General features: G+C 37.6%; 1 protein-coding gene and 1 non-coding gene across 8 annotated transcripts in view; one reads left to right on the top strand and one right to left on the bottom strand.

Moving 5' to 3' along the window:
- LOC132275430 (eIF-2-alpha kinase GCN2) overlaps positions 1-20,381 on the top strand; it is a 38,653-nt gene extending 18,272 nt beyond the window's left edge. For 2 of the 7 annotated variants that reach the window (XM_059776919.1, XM_059776918.1), the window contains exons 19-29: positions 412-492; positions 675-731; positions 2,922-3,053; positions 3,142-3,225; positions 4,111-4,219; positions 4,309-4,445; positions 5,978-6,085; positions 12,728-12,813; positions 12,924-13,026; positions 13,116-13,238; positions 15,196-16,359. In XM_059776919.1, the coding sequence (XP_059632902.1) occupies positions 412-492; positions 675-731; positions 2,922-3,053; positions 3,142-3,225; positions 4,111-4,219; positions 4,309-4,445; positions 5,978-6,085; positions 12,728-12,813; positions 12,924-13,026; positions 13,116-13,238; positions 15,196-16,344 (2,169 nt within the window). In that variant the 3' untranslated portion in view covers positions 16,345-16,359. Of the gene's footprint in view, positions 1-411; positions 493-674; positions 732-2,921; positions 3,054-3,141; positions 3,226-4,110; positions 4,220-4,308; positions 4,446-5,977; positions 6,086-12,727; positions 12,814-12,923; positions 13,027-13,115; positions 13,239-15,195; positions 16,360-20,238 lie in introns of those variants that run through there. The other 5 variants (XM_059776922.1, XM_059776921.1, XM_059776920.1 and 2 more) reach the window with 5 other exon arrangements.
- LOC132275504 (U5 spliceosomal RNA) lies at positions 5,779-5,895 on the bottom strand. Its single transcript, XR_009470644.1, has one exon. It is a non-coding gene; the product is annotated as a U5 spliceosomal RNA (small nuclear RNA).
- Positions 20,382-21,668: the final 1,287 nt, after the last annotated feature.

The raw sequence follows: 21,668 nt of genomic DNA, 5'->3' as shown, positions 1-21,668 counted from the left end.
TGTATGTAGTTCCAGTTTGGTAGAGGCGTGCATTTTCATTCTTTGTTATACATTGCAACTTTTTATTATATTTCTGCAATCAATATTTCATTTCTAATCATGCATGTATTTCCCTTGCAAAGAAAAATTATCAGTTTTCAGCACATTGAGTTTTTACTACAAGAGTATTTTTCATTCACTTAACTAAGAGAGATTTCTTCTATTTATTATTGCATTAAAAAATCAAGTATAGTTCCTAGGTTGCCCTCTTTTATAGGCTTTTTTTTTTTTTCAAAATTATGGGCATTCAGTGGAGCTGCTTCTGTATTTATATCTTGATATCCCAGCCCTGTTAGTGATTCTAAACATATTAAGTAGTGTTAGGATTTATTGGAGTTTTCATACTTATCAAAATTTACTCATTATGGGCAGAAATCATCCTTCAAACGGTTTGAAATATCATACGTTTATCGGAAAGCAATTGGTCATTCACCACCAAATCGTTACCTTCAGGTTTACATCTCATGTTACTTTTTAATATTCTGTTCCTTGATCTCTCAACTGAGTCAATGGTTTCTTCTTCTTCTTTTTTTGATAAGTAAAGATTGAATAAAAAGACAATTGTTTTTTGTAAGCTTGATAGACACTCTTGATGTGTATAGAAGGCCTCTTAACAATATAATTCTTGTCTATAGGGAGATTTTGATATTATTGGAGGTGCACCAGCACTGACAGAGGCAGAGGTCATCAAGGTATTCTTTTTATTTTTATTTTTTTTATCTGCATCTTTACTCTCCCTCTCTCTTGGACCCTTGGTAGATGCGTACACAATTATTAGTTAGACTTCTGGTTTTATAAAATACTTTGCCAAAGGCTGCATCATACTATATGTTTGGTCACATTTTGTTTGCAATTCTATCTGCAAGAACTTTTGATAATAAAATACGCACTGTTACTTTGGTTTTTTGATGGATGTTGGATGGAATCACATGACGTCTAGTGTTTTATGGATGTTAGGTAGTGCAGTTGGTATTACCATGTCCTCTCTTGGATGGTTGATTACTCTTTGTGTAATCATTAGCCAGGTTTCTTGATTTGATGAACTCTATAATAATAGGTGTTGTTAACATCAATTAGTTTTCTGAATTTTAAAGATCTACTTCTCAAGCTTAGATGCTCATCAGACTGCATCTATATTTCTTTCATTTGTTTCTATACTTGTTATTTCTTTGCTAATATTTTTATTTTGATATAATTATTTTGGAATTTATTGGTGTTGTTTAGAGTAATTACGTGATCGAGTCAAGCTTACTCCAATGTGTTGTTTTTGCTACTTGCATGGCATTTTCTTCTTAACATTGCCCCAGATCCTACTTTTGTAGTGCTGAGACTAAGCCTGACAAAGTTTATCACCCTCATCATGTGGATGCATTTCCTGCCAGTATCCACATGGCTGGAAAGATTTGCTCTGGTCAGGATTATATGAACTTAAAGAACAAGAAGAATGTCTTGAGACTTGAGATGAGATTACAGCCTTTTAGGGAACTTCTAGGAAAAACAGGAAAATCTTGTTGAGCTTGGGTTTGTAGTAAACTTACATAGGAACGAGGGTTCTACGTTGAGTGAGAAGTGGACACTGGCCTAGATCCAGCTGTTGAAGGATCAGTTTTACAGTTTGAGGCCAATTATGGCACCTAAAGTAAGCAGAGGAAGGGTGGTGCTCTATCAATAGGGAATAGGTGTTCCTTCAGATTATGTACCTTAATGTTTGTTGGTACTGGATACCACTTTGTGACACGGGTTAGCTGGTTGAAGAACTGCCTTTTGAGATTGTGCTGTTGCCTGAAGGATATTGTGAAGGACCAGTTAATCTTCATAATCTTATTTTGGGAGCAATATGAATAAAAGGCATTTTAGAATCATCAATGGGGTTTGGTATTTTTGAGTCGGTGGAGGTGTGAAGATTTTGTAGAATATTTTTCTTGAGTTGATGTATAGCAGGTTATTGGATTGGGAAAAAGGCTTGGTGGTAGTTGTAGTTTTATATTTGGAGTTAGAAAGTTTCATAAAGCTTTATGCAAAAATCCCAGCTAGATTTCCCTTTGGAAGTTGTTTGTATAATTTTAATTCAAATAACAATTTGTAGTATTTTATTTAAATTGTGTTGTATATGCTAACTACCATGTCTTTGTTGGCAGTGGTGCCAATATAATCAAGCTATATTTTTTGCCTTGTTCTCGTGGAAATGGAATGCCTATTCACTCATTTGAGCAAATGGATGGCTAATCCCACATTTGAGAAAATAGCCATTGGGTGCTTGGAGAAGGCCATTCCAAACTTTGTTTCCACATCAATCATGGAAATTGAATGATTTCAAGGATGGTCGTTTTGTCCCAAAATCCTATTTTGCAAACAATAGTATTCCTCCTTGGTTATATTGCAGTACTACGAAACATTTCTCAGCAAATGTGGAAGTAACGGCAGCTGGCAGCCCGACCGTCTGTGATTACTCTTCTGATAAGAGAGTCATTACCTAGTGTGATCCCCATTAATCTAGGATGCTAGGAGGAGTGGACTGGATACAGACCTAACCTCATCATTTGCACAAAGTGACTGCGCTCAAAATTTGGACCTGCGTTCTTACATTTGAGAGCCCGGGCAGTTTACTAGTGAAGTTTACTATTCTTACATATATATAGATATATTCCTATATAATGATACTTGGTTGACAACTGCACTCATTCTAGTTGCAACAAAAGTAATAAAAGATGGTGGTGAGAAGACATTGTGTAATTTATTGTCCCTTCAGTCTCATCTTTTGGCGCAATATGTATGTTTGATCTTGTCAATTATTTGTGCACAATAAATTTTCTGACTGCATAACTAAGGTGAACATATATATTGCAGTAGTGAGTCGAACTCATCTGTTGCTCCATTTGCAGGCTGCAACGGACGTTGTGACTCACTTTTTTCATTCAGAATCATGTGATATTCATCTAAATCATGGGGACCTATTGGAAGCAATTTGGTCATGGATAGGAATCAAGGCAGATCACAGACAGAAAGTCGCAGAGGTGTAGTTACTAATTAACATTTCAAAAGATGCTTAATATTTAGTTTGTGAACTGTGACCTTACAAATGCTTCTATTTTAAAAATGAAGCTTCTCTCTCTTTTGGGCTCTTTGCGTCCTCAATCCCCCGAAAGAAAATCAAAGTGGGTGGTAATAAGACGACAACTTCGACAGGTTTGAAAAAAATTATTAAACTAGCAGACATTTTATAAAGCATTACAAGTATTATTTGGTGGCACATTAACATCTGCAGTTCTAACTCTTTTCCATTCTTGGTGTTGTATTTATATTGAATCTTGATCAATTATAGCATGTGTTCCTATTAATCCCCATAAGAAGTGCAACACCCAATATTTTGTAAGGAGATCACATTGATTGAACAAAATCTATGATCCATCAAAAATATAACTAACAACAATACTACAACACTGTTTAATCCTCTCAAAATATATCAAGAAGAAGAACCATTTGTGTGTTTTAACCTTGGGGCTTCATTGTTTGCAGAAATTGAATTATGTACATGATTGTCTGCACATTTATGTGTGTTATAATATCAGAGAAATAACTTGTGCAGCTGGAGTTATGTCATTTTTTGTTCCTGGTTTAGTTGGAAAAATTTATAGATACGAACCATATAGTACACAAATCCTCAAGGGCATATCCTTGGCAAAACAAGAGCCATAGCCAAAAGCATACAGACTATAAAAAAAGAGAACCCTAACAAAGCAAAAATCATAAGCGTGAGGCTCACACACAATGATAAAAGCACTAGATATGTTTTTTTATCTTGCAGGTAATATGTTTCTGGTTGCTGATGTTCCAAGATTGTTTTGTGCCACTGATTATTTAGCACAATTAGTTATATGTTGTATATTTTTGTAACTCTTAGGAGAAAGACGTCTTTTGTTACCAACAGGCCAGTGGCTTAGCGGTACCAGACCCTTACTTCCCAAAGGGAGGTCAGGGGTTCAAGCCTCAGTGGAGGCATGTGTGTGTTGAGTGTTGTTGTTTTATTGTGATTCAAGTTGAACTATTTTGTCCCTTTGAATTATATTCCAGGAACTTAATCTTCCGGAAGCTGCTGTAAATAGGTTGCAGACTGTAGGACTAAGGTTTTGCGGAGTTGCAGATCAAGCCCTTCCTAGACTGAGAGGTGCACTTCCTGCTGGTATGTCGCAATATATAATTTATTTTGGATCATTCATGGGATTCATGTGAAGGAAATATATCTTATCTGGTAGATTCGGGATAATGCAGATAAACCTACACGCAAGGCACTTGATGAATTGTCAGAGCTCTTTAGCTATTTAAGAATTTGGAGAATTGATAAACATGTCTTCATAGATGCCCTTATGCCACCAACTGAGCATTATCACAGGGGTTTGTTTTTTCAGGTATCTGAACTTGTTTGTCTTTCTATTTTTATGGTACATCACATGAATCAATCTGATTCCTCTCACTTTGATATTAATACAGATGTCAGTAGGATGGTGAATGCTTGAATTCATCACTTAAAGCCTTCTCATCACTATTATATAGTAAAGCCATCCTAGGATGAAGCAGTATTTTGAATTCAATTCTACATGATGACAGAGTCATTCATGAGCAATCGTTAAGAACGAGAAGGAATTTGTCTATCAAGACTGCATAGTTTGGATAAGATTCCACACCGTGTAAATATATTATCTTATGAGCAAGTATTGGCGTAATGGTAAAGTTAGTTCCATTGTGACCTAGAGGTCACGAATTTGAGACAAGGAAACAACCTCTCTACATGTGGAGGAAAGGCTGCATACATCTTGCCCTCCCCAAACCCTGTAATGGCTGGAGCCTCGTGCACTTGGCTAGCCGCATTTTAATTTTAAATGTTTTCTAGATAGCTAGTTTGGGCCCTCCAAGCAAAAAATCTGGATTCGGGCCTGATGGAGATTTTTTATTGGCACTGGTGCGTAGGTTCTATTTGCGAAGTAGAAACTAAAATTGTTATTACACGCACTAGTTTGAAGGTTCTATTTGCGAAGTAGAAACTAAAAGAGGCAGCATGCTTGTGGTGATATATTATTGAAGATCAACTTTATGAGGCCGGCCAACCTTGTATAAACATGTGGACTAAAGATGAAGTCATTTGTAACTAGATATTCAAAAAATTAACATCTAATTTTAGTAAATTCTGAGAAAAAGGAAAACAAAAAAACAAAAAAGTATACAGAGAAAGATCAAGACTTGTTTTGCCAAGGAAAAGGAACAGTAAATGCATGGCTATTGTACTTGGGATAAAAAAAAAACTTTTTCATTGTAAAACCTTTTGTCCTGGGAGAGAAAGAAGTTACTCCTCTACCAAGAAAAGTGCCTGTGTGTAGGTCCTGTGGATTAGTCGGGGCAAAGCCCCGGACACCCGAGTTATCGGAAGAAAAGTGCCTGTGTGTTCTCGAGAAACTATTACAATGAGATTCTTTTTTCTCTAATAGATTGTTTATTGAGTTAAGAGGATGGTGTGCAGGTAGAGGTTTGTCCTTTATATGGAGGAAGCAGGTAGGAGCATATTCAAGAGTTTATATCCAAATACGAATTTCTATTACATGTTGCAACAACCTGTATCTGTGGTATTCATTGGGCATATTACATATTTGTAAACCAGGAATAATTTCTCATTTTATATCTCTATATCACATCAGTAGGTTTTTTTTTTTTTTTTTATCTTTTTCTTTTTTCCTTCTTTCTTTAGAGAAGTTCCCAGAAGGAATATCCCTTCAAAAGTAGGCGTATGCCGCATAAAGTGGCAAGCACACAGTATTCTTTGGTAATAGGCGAAAGAATAGTTGGCTTTGTGCTCACCACACGGTTCCGTATCATATTAATAAGTGCTTACGATATAGAATCAGAACTAAAATTGGTTTATGATCAAGTTGTCGTTCTCTTGACACAGATATATTTAAGGAAGGAGAATAATCCCGGTTCACTTATGGAAGGATCATTGCTTGCTGTTGGAGGTCGCTATGACTATCTGCTTAATCATATATGGGATTGTGAGTATGTAAGTTACACTTCTGTAACTCAGTTTACTGTTTTTAATATATCCTATGTGTACATCATATAAAGGCACAATCATCAGGCATGTGTAATTGCGAAATCTGGATTTTGAATATTATTGCCATGGTGGGTGTTCAAATTCATGAGAGAGAGAGAGAGAGAGAGAGAGAGAGAGAATTCTGTATCTCTATATATTGTATATTATCCTTAAGCCAAAATGAGGCTTATATAAAGGAAAAAAGTTATAACCTAATTACACAATGTTACTTAATTACACAATAATCCTAATTACTATGAGTAATTACATAATGACCCAACATAAATATATATATACATAAACATTCTAACACTCCCCCTCAAGCTGGAGAATATATATCAAATAATCCCAGCTTGAAAAAGATAGTCCTTAACCGGTTATGACCCAGTGCTTTGGTAAACATATCAACTAGTTGATCTTCAGACTTCACAAATGGAGTAGAGATGCTCCCACTTAATATTTTTTCTCGAATGAAGCGACAATCAACCTCAATATGTTTGGTCCTTATGAAATACAGGATTTGATGCAATGTGAACAGCTGTTTGATTATCACAGAACAACGGAGTAGGAGCTTTAACTGTCAACCCAATTTCTTTTAGAAAATGTTGTATCTATGTCAACTCACTAGTGGTATGGGCCATTGCCTTGTACTCAGCTTCAGCACTAGATTGAGTTACCATTGTTTGCTTTTTACTTTTCCATGTAACAAGATTTCCTCCTACAAATGTACAGTAGCCTGTAGTAGATCTCCTATCTGAAGGAGAACCAGCCGAGTCGGTATCTGTAAAACCTTTCACCCTGAGATGACCATTTGATTTGTATAGTAACCCAAAACCTGGAGATTGCTTGAGATATCGGATAATCCGAAGAACAACAATCCAATGTGGCATTCTAGGAGCTCCCATGAACTGACTTACAACACTAACTGCATATGAAATATCAGGTCGAGTGATAGTGAGATAAATTAATTTCCCAACAAGGCGACGAAATTTGCCCGGGTCATTAAATAGATTACCCTCATCAGACACAAGTTTTGTATTTGAATCCATAGGAGCATCAACCAGACGACCACCTAACATACCCGTTTCTTTTAGCAAGTCCAACACATATTTTCGTTGAGATAAACTTACACCCTCCTTGGATCTAGCAACTTCAATACCCAAGAAGTACCTAAGTTTACCCAAGTCTTTAGTGTGGAATCGATTTTGCAGAAACAACTTCGACTTAGCAATGTCTTCAGAATCATCACCTGTGATCACAATATCGTCTACATACACCACAAGAAAAATGAAGCCAACTTTAGTGCGCAGGTGAAATACCGAATGATCGATCTTGCATCTGCTAAGATCAAATTCTAATGCCGCCTCAGAGAAGTTTCCAAAGAGATTGTTTCAATCCATACAGGGCCTTTTTAAGGTGACAAATAGTGTGACGATACTCCCCCTGAGCAACAAACCCAGGTGGTTGCTTCATATAAACTTCTTCAACCAAGTCACCATGTAAGAAGGCATTTTTGACATCCAATTGAAACAACGGCCGGTTACAATTGGCAGCAATGGAAATAAGAACCCGAATAGAAGAAATCTTAGCAACAGGGGAAAAAGTCTCATCATAATCAACACCATAAGTAACAGGGGAAAAAGTCTCATCATAATCAACACCATAAGTCTGAGTGTACCCCTTTGCCACCAGACGAGCCTTTAACCGCTCAATAGACCCACTATGAAGGTATTTAACTGTGTAGATCCATTTACAACCAACCGTTTTGGAGCCTGGAGGTAAGGGAACAAGATCCCATGTTCGATTACGGTGAAGGGCATCCATTTCATCTACCATGCTTGTTGCCAACTTGAATCAGAGAGAGTATCTTGCAAAGTCTTGGGAACAAAAGTAGCAGACACTTCGGATAAAAACAAGATAAAGAGGATGAAATATGATGGTAGGAGACAAAGTTAGAAATGGGATGTGCAGTAACACACGACCGAATACCTTTAGAGAGAGCAATAGGCAAATCATCAGGTAAAGGCGTTGGATCAGAAGACTCTGAAGGAGATGGAGGGAGCGGAGTAGGCAGTTGAGGTCGTCGAGTATAAACCTGCAATGGGACAATGGAGCGAGGAGGTGCGGAAGCAGGAAACGGAGAGGGAACCGAGGGCATAGGTGGCTCAGAAGTAACATCGAGAGGAGTAGTAGAATTAGAAAAATATGGGAGAGACTCAAAAAATGTGACATCAGCACCAGTGAAATAGCGTTGAAAATGAGGACTGTAACAACGATAGCCTTTCTGAGTGCGAGAATACCCAAGAAAAACACACCTAGTGGCACGAGGGTCGAGTTTATCAAGACCGGGTCCAAGGTTATGGACATAACACACACATCCAAAGACCTGCGGAGTAAGATTAAACGATGCGGAGTCGGAAAATAGAATAGAATGAGGAGATTTACCTTTTAACACTGACGAGGACATCCGATGAATAAGATGACATGCCGTAAGAATAGCATCACTCCAAAACCGTTTGGGAACATGCATATGAAATAATAGGGCACGACAGACTTCCAGGAGATGACGATTTTTACGTTCAGCTAATCCGTTTTGTTGCGGAGTATAAGTATAAGATGATTGATGAATGATGGCTTTAGCATAAAAATAAGTCTCAAAAGTGTCTGAGAAATATTTTTTGGCATTGTCAGAACGTAAAACTTTAATTGAACACCCAAATTGAGTTTTGATTTCTTTGCGAAATATTTGGAAAATAGAGAACAACTCAGAACGATTTTTCATTAAAAACAACCAAGTCATCCGAGAATGATCGTCCACAAAAGTCACAAAATAACAAAATCCATTAATAGAAATATGTTTTATTGGTCCCCATACATCTGAATGAACTCACTGAAAAGGACTAGGAACACGATTATTAGCTCTCGGTTTGAAAGATACACGACAATGCTTACTAAGCTGACATGTTTCATAAGACATGGACTCAATACAACTAAGACCGGGGACTTGACGCTGCAAAACTAATAATGATGGGTGGCCGAGACAACAGTGCCACCGGAAAGAAGACAAAGATGATTGAAGAGCCGTGGGAGATGGTGCAAGATCGAAGTAATATAAGCCACCTACTTCATGTCCCGTACCAATCCTCTTCTTCGCCTTGAGATCCTGAAAAAGACATCATGTGGGATAAAATGTAACGGAACAGTTAAAGGATTTAGTAATTTTACTAATGGACAACAAATTAAAAGGAAATTGAAGAACATATAACACAGAGGAAAGGGACATAGAAGAGGTAAGATGAATAGTTCCCAAACCCAAAACTTTAGTTGATGATCCATTAGCAAGAGTAACACTTTGAGAGGAAGGAACAAATTGAAAATCAGATAAGAGAAGAGAACTACCAGTCATGTGATCGGATGTGGCAGAGTCAAGAATCCAGGGACTTTGACTAGAGGACAAAAGACATGCAGGGGCACTACTTGATTGGGCAAAGGACCCCATGGAAGATGAGGTGGAAGGCCGTTGTTGAGACAGAAACTGAGCATACTCATCGTGGGGAATCGTGACCATAGCAGTCTCAACAGCCACATGTGGAGCAGTGGGTGTGGCAGAGAAAGAAGAATCCCCGTCATTAGAAGTCACTTGATGTGCATAGGAAGAAGGTGACGGTTTCCCATGAAGATCCCAACAGTAATTGACAGTGTGATTAGTAAGACCGTAGTGAGTGCAAAGTTTTTAGTCTCTGCCTCTACCACGACCACGACCACGGCCACGACCACGAGTAAAACGATCACTACCCCCACGAGAAGACTGAAAGCCACCCTGGTTCACAACTAAGGTAGAACGTTCACTGCTAGGAGGAGCAATGACACTACTTGAAGCACTCCCTGAAGCGCCACTAGATAAAGTAGCATGATGGAGCCTGGATAACATATCAGGAAGAGAGGGAAGTGCAGGGCTACCCAAAATCTGTGCTTGAACAGGTTCATACTCTTGTGACAATCCTGTGAGAACCCGAACAACATTAAAATCCTCATGTTGTTGTTGCATGCTTTTCACATCAGAGGTGATGGGTTGATACAAGTTCATTTCTTCATAAAGTCCCATTGCCCGTGAGAGGTATTCTTTAAAACTGAGTCCCTTGCTGGAGGTCAAAAAATTGTCTACACACCTCATAAATTCGGGTTATATTACCAGTACTTGAATATAACTATTGGAGTCGGGTCCATATCTCCTTGGCAGTGTCCAGATATAACAAGTTGGAGCTAATATGAGGTTCAATACAATTCAACATTAAGGAGATGATCTGAGCATCCCTTTGTTCCTATGAACTGAAATCAGCATCATTGTCTTTGGGTTTATCCTTAACCAAATGAGTGCCAAAGCTTTTGGCTTTCAGGAAAATGGCTACTGACTTGGCCCATAAAATGTAATTTTTGCCATTAAGCTTGACTGAAGTCATGGGAGGATTGAAGGAGGTAAAAGATAACAGGTCTGAACTGGTAGTCATGGAGAAGATAACAAAAAACGAACTTGGGAAAAAATTGCAGAATCTGTAGTCAGGCCGGATCTGGGCAGTCAGGCCGGATCTGGGCAACCGGGTCGGATCTGGGCAGTCAGGCCAGATCTGGGCAACCGGGTCGGATTTGGGCAGCCAGGCCGGAACTGGGCTGGATCAAAATTAGGTCTCTGCTATCCCGGTTTTAGTAAACCAGGGTTGGAATAGCATAACCTCCTAGCCAAACACGGCTGTTCTTCTTCACAACCCTATTGATAGACGCCGGCAAGCACGCAGCGGTGACGGCAACCCAATCACAAGCAGCGGCCGACTCAATAATCAGCAACACCACACCGAATCAGAACCTTTGCAACTTCCGACCAAGAGAAAAGACGAATTGATGAAGCCTCACCTCTGCAAATGACGACGGTGGATGTCAGAGAGCTTGCTGACAACCAAAGCGGCAACAACACGAGCAGCCAAAGGGGCTTCAGATCTGACGATGACGACGACGAATGAGGCTCTCAACCTGCTGGCGACCAAAACTTCTGGCAACGACACCAACAACACACTCGCGATTCCGATCGCGATTCTAATTTCATACAAGAACAACACAATTGTCGTTTCCGACACCCATGAATTCATATAGCGCTGATACCATGTTCAAATTCATGAGAGAGAGAGAGAGAGAGAGAATTCTGTATCTCTATATATTGTATATTATCCTTAAGCCAAAATGAGGCTTATATAAAGGAAAAAAGTTATAACCTAATTACACAATGTTACTTAATTACACAATAATCCTAACTACTATGGGTAATTACATAATGACCCAACGTAAATACATATATACATAAACATTCTAATAGTGGGTTAATATTACCGTACCTGGAAAATTTTACAGTGCTGCTATCTCCACATGGGGTTTCTAGCTATTTCGATTTTGGTGGAGCATATAAATCTCAGCTACAAGCATTGCAGAAATTATATTCTTCGATATATTTTATAGAGTTGATACATCACTTGCGAGCCATTGCTTATGGTAAAAGTTTAAACTGCAAATATGAGAATGTGGGTTCAATTCTGAGAGAAGATGCTGCATAAAATAATACCATAGGTTTAAGACTTATATCCCTCCCAAACCCCAAAAAAATAAATAAATAAACAAATAAAAAATAAAAACCAATGCTAAGGTTGAAGTGATAATTTATGAAGAGGAAGGATATTTAAATAAAGAGGCAGATGTCTATGCAGAATTGAACACGTATATGATGGATGTATCATGGATCTCTCCCTCCCTCTCTCTCTTTTCTTTTCCTTTTGGTATGTAAGCAACTCACACACTTTTTGCCCCAAGTGAGGCTTCAACCCTCAACCTCCTCTTTGGGGAGGTGTAGGAGATACTATCCAAGCTAGGGGATTAGTGGTGGCAAAGAAAGAAGTTGCTAATATAATTGGCTTGCATCTCGCATAGGATATATTGTTAATGCAGACAGTGTTTTAGTTCATGGAATAATTCAAAATAAATTAATTAGAGAAATGGAATCATGAATATTAACTGTGAAGACACCCTAGAACAAGTAGGGGATATTGGAGGGACAAAGTAGCAAGGTGCTTTTGGTGCCCTAGTTTGGTGGCTATGGCAGAAGCTCCATCCTACGGCATATGCTGAAAGATAGACCATGTGTACTGTTATTCTTATGTGTTTCCAAATTATAACACGAATGTGTTGCAGTTCACAGTTGGAATTTTTTGAGAGAAGATCACTTTTTTCGGGTTTCTAGGATGCAGACGATTTTCTTGGATTTTTATGATTGAAGATATCCTTCGAGGGGATTTCTTATATTTTTACCAAATGTATTTGTGTGCAATCATAGTAATAACGATGTGCAGTGGAACAAATACGCCATATAGTTATATCATTTATGTGCTTTCTTCATCAATTCCTGGACCACTGACATGTCTCTTCCCATTTACCAACATGTGTAGGAAGTTCAAATGCGACATTTGCTGACATGTTTCTGCCCATCTACTTGTATGCTTTATAATCTGTGGACATCATGTTATTGCACCTGTGTAATTCTAGTGACCATCTCTACTTTGATTTTACCAGAAATCAAATCCTCCAGGTGCTGTTGGGACTAGCCTTGCTCTAGAGACAATAATTTCACATTCTTCTCTAGATATCAAACCTTTTAGGTGCAATATTTTTTGCATATTTTGCTTTCCCTTTTTTATTTAAAAGCTGCGAAAACTTGGCCATTATTTTTTCATTCTAAATCATTTCCATGTTGCCACAATTAATGCAGAAATGATATTAGCATTAATGTTCTTGTTTGTTCAAGAGGAGGGGGTGGCTTATTGAAAGAGCGCATGGAACTAGTTGCTGAGTTATGGGATGAGAGCATCAAGGTTTGTGACTGATTTTCTATGAATTTGGGCTGCAATATTAGAGTGACTAAGAATCCAACATACTTACATGCTCACTTAATATCTAACAGGCTGAGTTCGTCCCCACGTCTGATCCAAGCTTTACAGAACAGTATGAATATGCAAATGAGCATGACATTAAGTGTCTTGTCATCATAACAGACACCGGTGTGTCTCAAAAAGATTCTGTTAAGGTATTAATACTAATTCTAGAAGTTTCTATCTTTTACTTCTGTGCTGTTTGTGAACTTCACCAAAATGACCATAATAGGTTGCTTGTGAATTTTTAAAGGAACTCCGTATATCTTATTCATCTATGTTGTGTGTCAATCCTGTCTTCTAATGGTCCTAAATCAAAATCCTTTAAACTTAGCATTCTGATGCGTGTCTTTTTTCTTTTTTCATTTCTTTCTGTTGAAAAAGAGATATTTGGTTTTAATAAGACCATATTTTAGGGGATATGATAGGCGTGTAAATATAGATAGTCAATGACCAGATTTTAGGGGATATTTTAGTGTATAACCTATAGCTTCTATTAGTGCACAGCCTGTAGCTTCTGTTAGTATACAGCCTGTAATTACAGCCTGTAGTTTGCTGTCACAGCTTGTAGTCAGCTTGTAGTTTCCTTTTTTTAGCCCCTTGTATGTCCTATTTAACTAAAGCATTGTAAACCATTCAAAGAAAGGCAATATACAGATTTTCTTTCAATCTTGAAATCGCCTATTTGGTATCAGAGCATCTTACCGATTCTTCTGGAAAAAAAACCCCTAGCTGTTCCTTTTTTTTTTTCTCTTCCAAACAACTCTAATCACCATGTCTGATGACATACCTGAGTCCAAGACCAAGACCTTTGAGTCCCAAGTCCAAAACTCTCAGACACACTCGGTCCAGATTACCACAATTCGGCTAAATGGTGAGAACTTCCTTTGCTGGTCCCAGTCTGTGCGGATGTATATCCGAGGCAGAGGCCAAATCAGCTACCTAACAGGAGAAAAGAAGGAACCAAAACCTGAAGATCCATCCTACTCGACCTGGGATGCAGAGAATTCGATGGTGATGACCTGGTTGGTGAATTCTATGGAGGAGGACATCAGTTCTAATTATATGTGTTACCACACAGCAAAAGAACTTTGGGACAATGTCAACCAAATGTATTCAGACCTAGGAAATCAGTCTCAAGTCTATGAACTAACGCTGAAACCCGGAGAGATCCGTCAAGGAGATAACAGTGTTACAAAATATTTCAACTCTCTGAAACGTTTATGGCAGGACCTTGATTTGTTCAGCGATTATGAGTGGAAATCGCCTGAAGATTGCAACCATTACAAAAAGAAGGTGGAAGACAACCGCATCTTCAAGTTTCTCATTGGACTCAATGTCGAGTTTGATGAAGTGAGAGGCAGAATAATTGGACGACAACCCTTGCCTTTAATCGGTGAAGTCTTCTCCGAGGTTCGAAGAGAGGAAAGTCGCAGGCTGGTCATGCTTGGAAAAAAGTTATCAAATGGTGCTATTGAGACCTCTGCCTTGGTCGCATCTGAAGCGAATATTGGCAGGAAACATAATGAAAAGCCCCGTCTTTGGTGTGACCACTGCAACAAGCCTCACCATACCCGTGAAACCTGCTGGAAAATTCATGGTAAACCAGCGAATTGGAAGAGTAAGCAGGAAGGCAGATTCAACCAGGAAGGCAGATTCAACCGAGCCCCATCAGCTCATGAAGCCGAGGCACTTCCCTTTAGCAAAGAACAGATGGATCATCTTCTAAAATTGCTGAAATTCAATTCCTCATCTGGTACTCCTAATGTTTCTCTTGCTCAAACAGGTAACAACCCGAAGGCCTTATCTTGTCGTTCAAATTCCAGTGTTACCCCATGGATCATTGATTCAGGGGCTTCTGACCATATGACAAGTTGTTCTCATTTATTTCAAACTTATTCACCCTGTTCTGGCTCTGAAAAAAAAATCAGAATAGCTGATGGTTCTTATTCTCCTATTGCAGGCAAAGGTTTAGTGAAACTTTCAAAAATTATTGATCTTAAGTCTGTCCTTCATGTCCCTAAGCTTGCTTGTAACCTTTTATCAGTTAGTAAATTGTCCAAAGACTCTAATTGTCGTGTTATCTTTTTTGAATCCTATTGTGAATTTCAGGACCCGAGCTTGGGGAAGACGATTGGCAGTGCTAAGATGATAGATGGTCTCTACTATTTTGAAGATGATATTTCAAGTAATAAAAAGGCTCAAGGTTTGAGTAGTTTTCGTTCTATCCCTGTTAGAGAACAAATAATGCTATGGCATTTTAGACTAGGGCATCCTAGTTTCCCTTATCTTAAAAAATTATTTCCTTCTTTGTTTAAAGGATTGGATTGTTCATCTTTTTATTGTGAGAATTGTTTTTTATCAAAGAGTCATCGTACTACGTATTCTCCTAAACCTTACCAAACATCAAAACCATTTTATTTAATCCATAGCGATGTTTGGGGCCCTTCTAGGATCACAACTCTTTCTGGAAAAAAATGGTTTGTGACTTTTATTGATGATCATACACGTTTGTGTTGGGTGTATATAATGAATGAAAAATCTGAAGTTGAAAAATTATTCAAGGATTTTTATATGATGATTGAAAATCAATTTCAAACAAAAATTGGCATTCTTCATACTGATAACGGCACCGAATACTTTAATGAAGTTTTAGGAAGTTTTTTAACAGAAAAAGGAATTTTTCACCAATCCACTTGTGTTGACACACCCCAACAAAACGGAATTGCTGAAAGAAAGAATAAACATTTACTTGAAGTTTCTCGTGCCATCATGTTTTCAATGAATGTTCCTAAGTATTTGTGGGGTGAAGCCGTTTTAACAGCAACATATTTGATTAACAGGATGCCTACTCGTGTTCTTAACTATTTTACACCCCTTGAAAGCCTTAAAAAATCTTTTCCTGAAACTCGGATTTATTCAAACCTGCCTTTGAAAGTATTTGGGTGCACTGTCTTTGTCCATTTACCTAGTAGACTTCGATCTAAATTGGATCCTCGGGCTGAAAAATGTGTATTTGTTGGGTATGCCCCGAATAAAAAAGGGTACAAATGCTTCAATCCGACAAAAAAAAAAATGTTTATCAGTATGGATGTTTTTTTTCTAGAAAATCATCCTTATTTTCAGAAAACTTTTCTTCAGGGGGAGAAAGAGAGTGAAGAAAATTTTTGGGAGATTTCTACTAATATTCCCTTACCTAAAACTATTGTCTCACACTCTACTCCAAACACTGATCTTTTTAAACAAGAAAATGTGTTCTAGAATCAGGAAACCCGGGGCCTCCTAGTCCTAATCTGCCGAGCCTTACTGTATCTCCAACAGGGGGAGAAATTCTACCAACGGTTCCAAAAAAACCGAATCCTGAGCTTCTGGTTTATAACAAAAAAAAGACTCATCAAAAGAGTAGAGAGCCTACTATTGTACCTGAGCAAGGCCAATCAGAGGTCCCGAGCAATGACTCCCTAAACACTCAAGGTACTCTAAATCCTAACTTGTCTGCAGTTGTCCCTACTATTTCTAATCGTACAGAGACACCTAGCCAAGTTCCTGTAGATCTTGATATCCCTATAGCTGTTAGAAAAGGAATCCGAACCTGTACCCAGCATCCCATTGCCAAATACTTGTCTTATGATAAACTTTCCCATAAACATAGGGCCTTTACTTCAAATATTTCTCACTTGTTTGTTCCAAGAAACATTCAGGAAGCACTAGATGATCCGAATTGGAAATCAGCAGTGTTAGAGGAGATGAATGCTCTTAAAAGGAGTGGAACGTGGGAGATAGTTGACTTACCCAAAGGAAAGAAAACTGTTGGGTGTAAATGGGTTTTCACTATTAAGTGTAAAGCTGATGGTAGTGTGGAAAGGTACAAGGCAAGACTTGTGGCGAAAGGTTTTACGCAAACGTACGGCATTGATTACCAAGAGACGTTTGCTCCTGTAGCAAAAATAAATTCTATCCGAGTCTTATTATCGTTGGCAGTCAATTCTAATTGGCCATTACATCAATTGGACATAAAAAATGCCTTTTTAAATGGAGACTTGGAAGAAGAAGTGTTTATGAGCTTGCCACCTGGGTTCGAAGGAAAACACAGTCAGAGCAAAGTCTGTAAACTCAAAAAATCCCTGTACGGTTTGAAACAGTCTCCAAGAGCGTGGTTTGAACGTTTTGGAAAGGCTGTGAAGAGTCATGGGTATCATCAGAGTCAGGCAGACCATACCATGGTCTTCAAACACGGTGAGGAAGGGAAAATTGCCATTTTAATTGTGTATGTGGATGATATAATTTTGACAGGTGATGACATTGAAGAGTTGACCAGACTGAAGAAGAAACTTGCTAAAGATTTTGAAGTCAAAGATCTGGGAGCATTAAAATACTTCCTTGGAATGGAATTTGCCAAGTCAAGAGAAGGAATTTTCGTGAATCAACGAAAATATGTACTTGATTTGCTTAATGAGACAGGACTACTCGGGTGTAAAGCTGCTGACACTCCAATTGAAGTCAACCTGAAGTTAGAAGCTGCCGAACCCGAGAATATGGTTGATCGTGAAAGATATCAGAGATTGGTGGGAAGACTAATTTACTTATCTCACACACGCCCAGATATAGCATTTGCAGTCAGTATGGTGAGTCAGTTCATGCACTCTCCTGGACAGGAACACTTTGAAGCAGTGTACAGGATTCTGAGGTACTTAAAGGGCTCACCAGGTAAAGGACTTATGTTCAAGAAACAAGGTCATTTACAAGTGGAGGTGTACACAGATGCTGATTGGGCAGGCAGTATAGTTGATAGACGATCTACCTTAGGATATTGCACCTTCGTTGGAGGAAACTTAGTCACGTGGCGAAGCAAGAAACAAAATGTAGTAGCGAGGAGTAGTGCAGAAGCCGAGTTCAGAGCACTCGCCCATGGGATTTGCGAAGCTATATGGTTAAAAAGACTCCTTGAAGATTTGAAGGTTATTGTTTCTCCTCCAATGAGAGTCTACTGTGACAACAAAGCTGCCATTTCAATTGATCATAATCCAGTCCTCCATGACAGAACCAAACATGTGGAAGTTGACAAACACTTTATCAAGGAAAAGCTTGACTGTGGTATGATTTGCATTCCTTATGTCTCTACTACTGAACAAGCTGCAGACATCCTTACCAAAGGACTACACAAGAAACAGTTTGAAGTTTTAAGAAGCAAGCTAGCTATGGAAGACATCTACAAGCCAGCTTGAGGGGGAGTGTTGAAAAAGAGATATTTGGTTTTAATAAGACCATATTTTAGGGGATATGATAGGCGTGTAAATATAGATAGTCAATGACCAGATTTTAGGGGATATTTTAGTGTATAACCTATAGCTTCTATTAGTGCACAGCCTGTTGCTTCTGTTAGTATACAGCTTGTAATTACAGCCTGTAGTTTGCTGTCACAGCTTGTAGTCAGCTTGGAGTTTCCTTTTTTTAGCCCCTTGTATGTCCTATTTAACTAAAGCATTGTAAACCATTCAAAGAAAGGCAATATACAGATTTTCTTTCAATCTTGAAATCGCCTATTCTTTCAATCTTTCCTCTACTTTATTTTTTTTATTTTTTATTTTTCTTTAGGTTGCATGGAGGGTACAACTTATTTTTATTTTATTTTATATCATGTTTTCAAGGTTCACCTTAATAATAAAAGGAATATAATATAGAATCATATCATCTTTGAAGAAAGATAATCAAGTATGATATATGACAACTCTGTGCCTAGTCATGGTAGCTGGATGTGGTTCTGTTCTAGAAGACGAGATGTAATATTTCATGCTCCATTGACTCCAGGTTTAAGGATTTTTGAGCTTTTGAGAAATTCAATGAGATGAGCATGAAAATGCATTAACTGATATATATATATATATAGTATTAGAATGCTCAAGATTAACTGTTATTTAACTCAAGAAACCCTTTGTTTTACTGCTTGTTCTCGCTGTAAGAATCCTTTTTCTCTACTCATCAAAAAAAAAAAAAAAAAAATAGAAATCATTTTTCTCCATTCAGCTTTATCTAGAGTAATTTCTTTTACACGTCTTTTCATAACTATACCAAGATGTAATGACACTAGTATTCTAAAATGTTATACACCTAGTGATTGTGTACACTTATTTAATGCATTAATTCCAAAATGTTATTTTTTAATTTTGATAGGTAAAAGGCAACGCTGAGAATTGGTGCAAAATCAAGTAAATTTTTTGGATGATAGATGCAAAATAACTTATTAACCTGGAAAGATAATAAAAATAATGAAAAGGAGCAAAAGAGGCATGTGTGACATCATTAGATTAGAGTTCACTTGGTATGAATGAATAATTTAAGCTCCTTATTTCACTTTTCACACAAGTTTTATAAACCTTTTCAACAACATTGGCAGAATGCACGGTGTCTTCTTATTTTGTTTAGTTTTACTGGTTACCAAATTAGATATAAACGGAATATTAAACATTGAAAGTTGAATATTTGAGATATGGCCAATGCTTGATGCATTTCGAAAATTTCAGTGTCAACTGCGGAAATGCGGGTCTGAGTCTCTAGCAGAGACTTGATGTGTATATAAGCGGAAGCCAGTCTACCCTTACCAGCAGAGTAGTATATGGCATTTTATATTTGCAATATACCTTATCTTTGAATTTGAAGGAAGATTGACTATTGGGCTTGCCTTTGTGGTGGCACCTCCTACCAAGTAGCAAATTTTTTGGTTTAAATTTCATCTAGATGTAATGACTTTCTAGCTTCTTGATAATTATGTCTTTGCATTTCTGAATCTTTCATGACGTGTGACAGGATGCATATATTTTGTATTTCATACTATACAGAAAAAAGTGTTTTCAAATTGCACGGTATAATTCAACTAGCTGTTCTTTCCTATAAAATGATTATAGTTGGGAATTATAGTGAACGCCAGATTACTGGAATGATGCTGCAATTGAACTTGGTGTGCAACTCATGTCCTCTATGTATGCGGATGGACTGGAATTTAGGGTCTCACATAAGAGTTTGAGAAAATTATTTTGGAATTACATTCTTATAATTAGACAATGATCATCATTGTCTTTTCTTTACTGGCTCACTCTATATGTGCATTAGGCGGATCTTTTGAAATTGTAATTCTAATTCTAATTATTGGCTCTATAGGTCCGTCATCTTGAGCTCAAGAAGGAGAAAGAAATCGAGAGACAAGACCTTGTCAAATTTCTCTTAGAGGCGATGGCAAAACAATTTCGAGACCCATCCATTTGGAACTAGGCCTGTTTGCTTTAAAAGGCACTCTTCTTCAGGTTTGCTTTAGCAACTACTACATGATCCATCAAATCTTTGTGAAATAGAAGAATGTATTTATTGATTTTAGTGAAGAGTGAAGCCTACATTGGAGATTAGTTATATATGAAGTGGAGATAAAGGGCTTTCTTTGAATCTGGCTCTACTTGCAAAACTTAGTCACAACCCTAGTTTTGCAGAAGGCCCTTTCACTCTGAATTATCTGCATTGCAGAGAAAAAGGATGCCATGTTGACTGTGCTAATAATCCACTTACCAGTGTAACATATTTTATTACTATTCATTCACTCGAACATTTGAGAAGCATTTGTTTATTTCCATTAAGTTTCTCACTGTTGGGTATTATGTTACAGATTAATGATTATGGTCCTTTTCGACTGCTCCCCCTCAAGCCGAAGAAAGTCAAACTTGACAATAAGATGGAACAAGCATCTTCCAGGAAGGGGAAAGAAAGTCCAGCAGTAATTCTTGCTATACTTCATTTTTTTCTTATTTGTATATAATTTAGTTGTAGTTGTGAACAGTTTTGGTACCGTGCGTTAATGATGTACATAGAGGGATAGTCGATTCATTTGGTAGAAAATAAATCAGTCAAAAGGCTCTACATTCTTCTTTTTTATAGAGGATGATTTGTATATAACAATTTTTTAAATAATAATAATAATATAAGAAATGTGTCCCTTATGTTGCCCGAAAATCTACTTTTTTTGTCTAAATTTTGTTTATGTTTGTGGAAATCCATACTGTATGAGAAGATCAATCACAGAAATGGCAATCCTTCATGATACGTTTTTGAGACATTCAAACATGTCCCCGTAAATATGCTTGCAGCTTTTAAAACTCGCCAGTAAAATTATTCATGATTCCAGAGCACAAATTCTGCATTTAATTGATTTTGCTTCTCTCTCCCTTTTCTGTTTTTTTTTTTTTTTGTATATATATGTGTGTGTGTGTGTGTGTGTAATGGTTATCGTTTGTAGCACATCATTTGCATTGGGATAAGAATTAAATTTAAAGTAGAGGTAACACAAATCATCATTCATGGCCGTTAGGCTACAAACCATACTGTTGAAGTATTGGTAACTACAATAGCTAAAAGAAGCGGCCAAATGAAAATTTAAGAAGTCTTTAAAGTTGGGATCAAAACGATGCTGGGTACTTCACTAACTGAAATTCATGTTTCTCAAAGAACTACATCTTAAATTAAAATTGATAAATTTTATGCAAATTAATCAACACCAAATGCCTTCCTTTGACTTAATTGAGGTTCACAAGCATTAGTTTGTA

Source organism: Cornus florida, unplaced genomic scaffold (genome assembly GCF_030987335.1).
Source record: "Cornus florida cultivar Cherokee Brave unplaced genomic scaffold, ASM3098733v1 CherokeeBrave_3.0.0_Hap2_Chr09, whole genome shotgun sequence".
In the NCBI taxonomy this organism is placed as follows: domain Eukaryota; kingdom Viridiplantae; phylum Streptophyta; class Magnoliopsida; order Cornales; family Cornaceae; genus Cornus; species Cornus florida.
The sequence above is the reverse complement of the archived record's forward strand: the minus strand, read 5'-3'. Positions and strand labels throughout refer to the sequence as shown.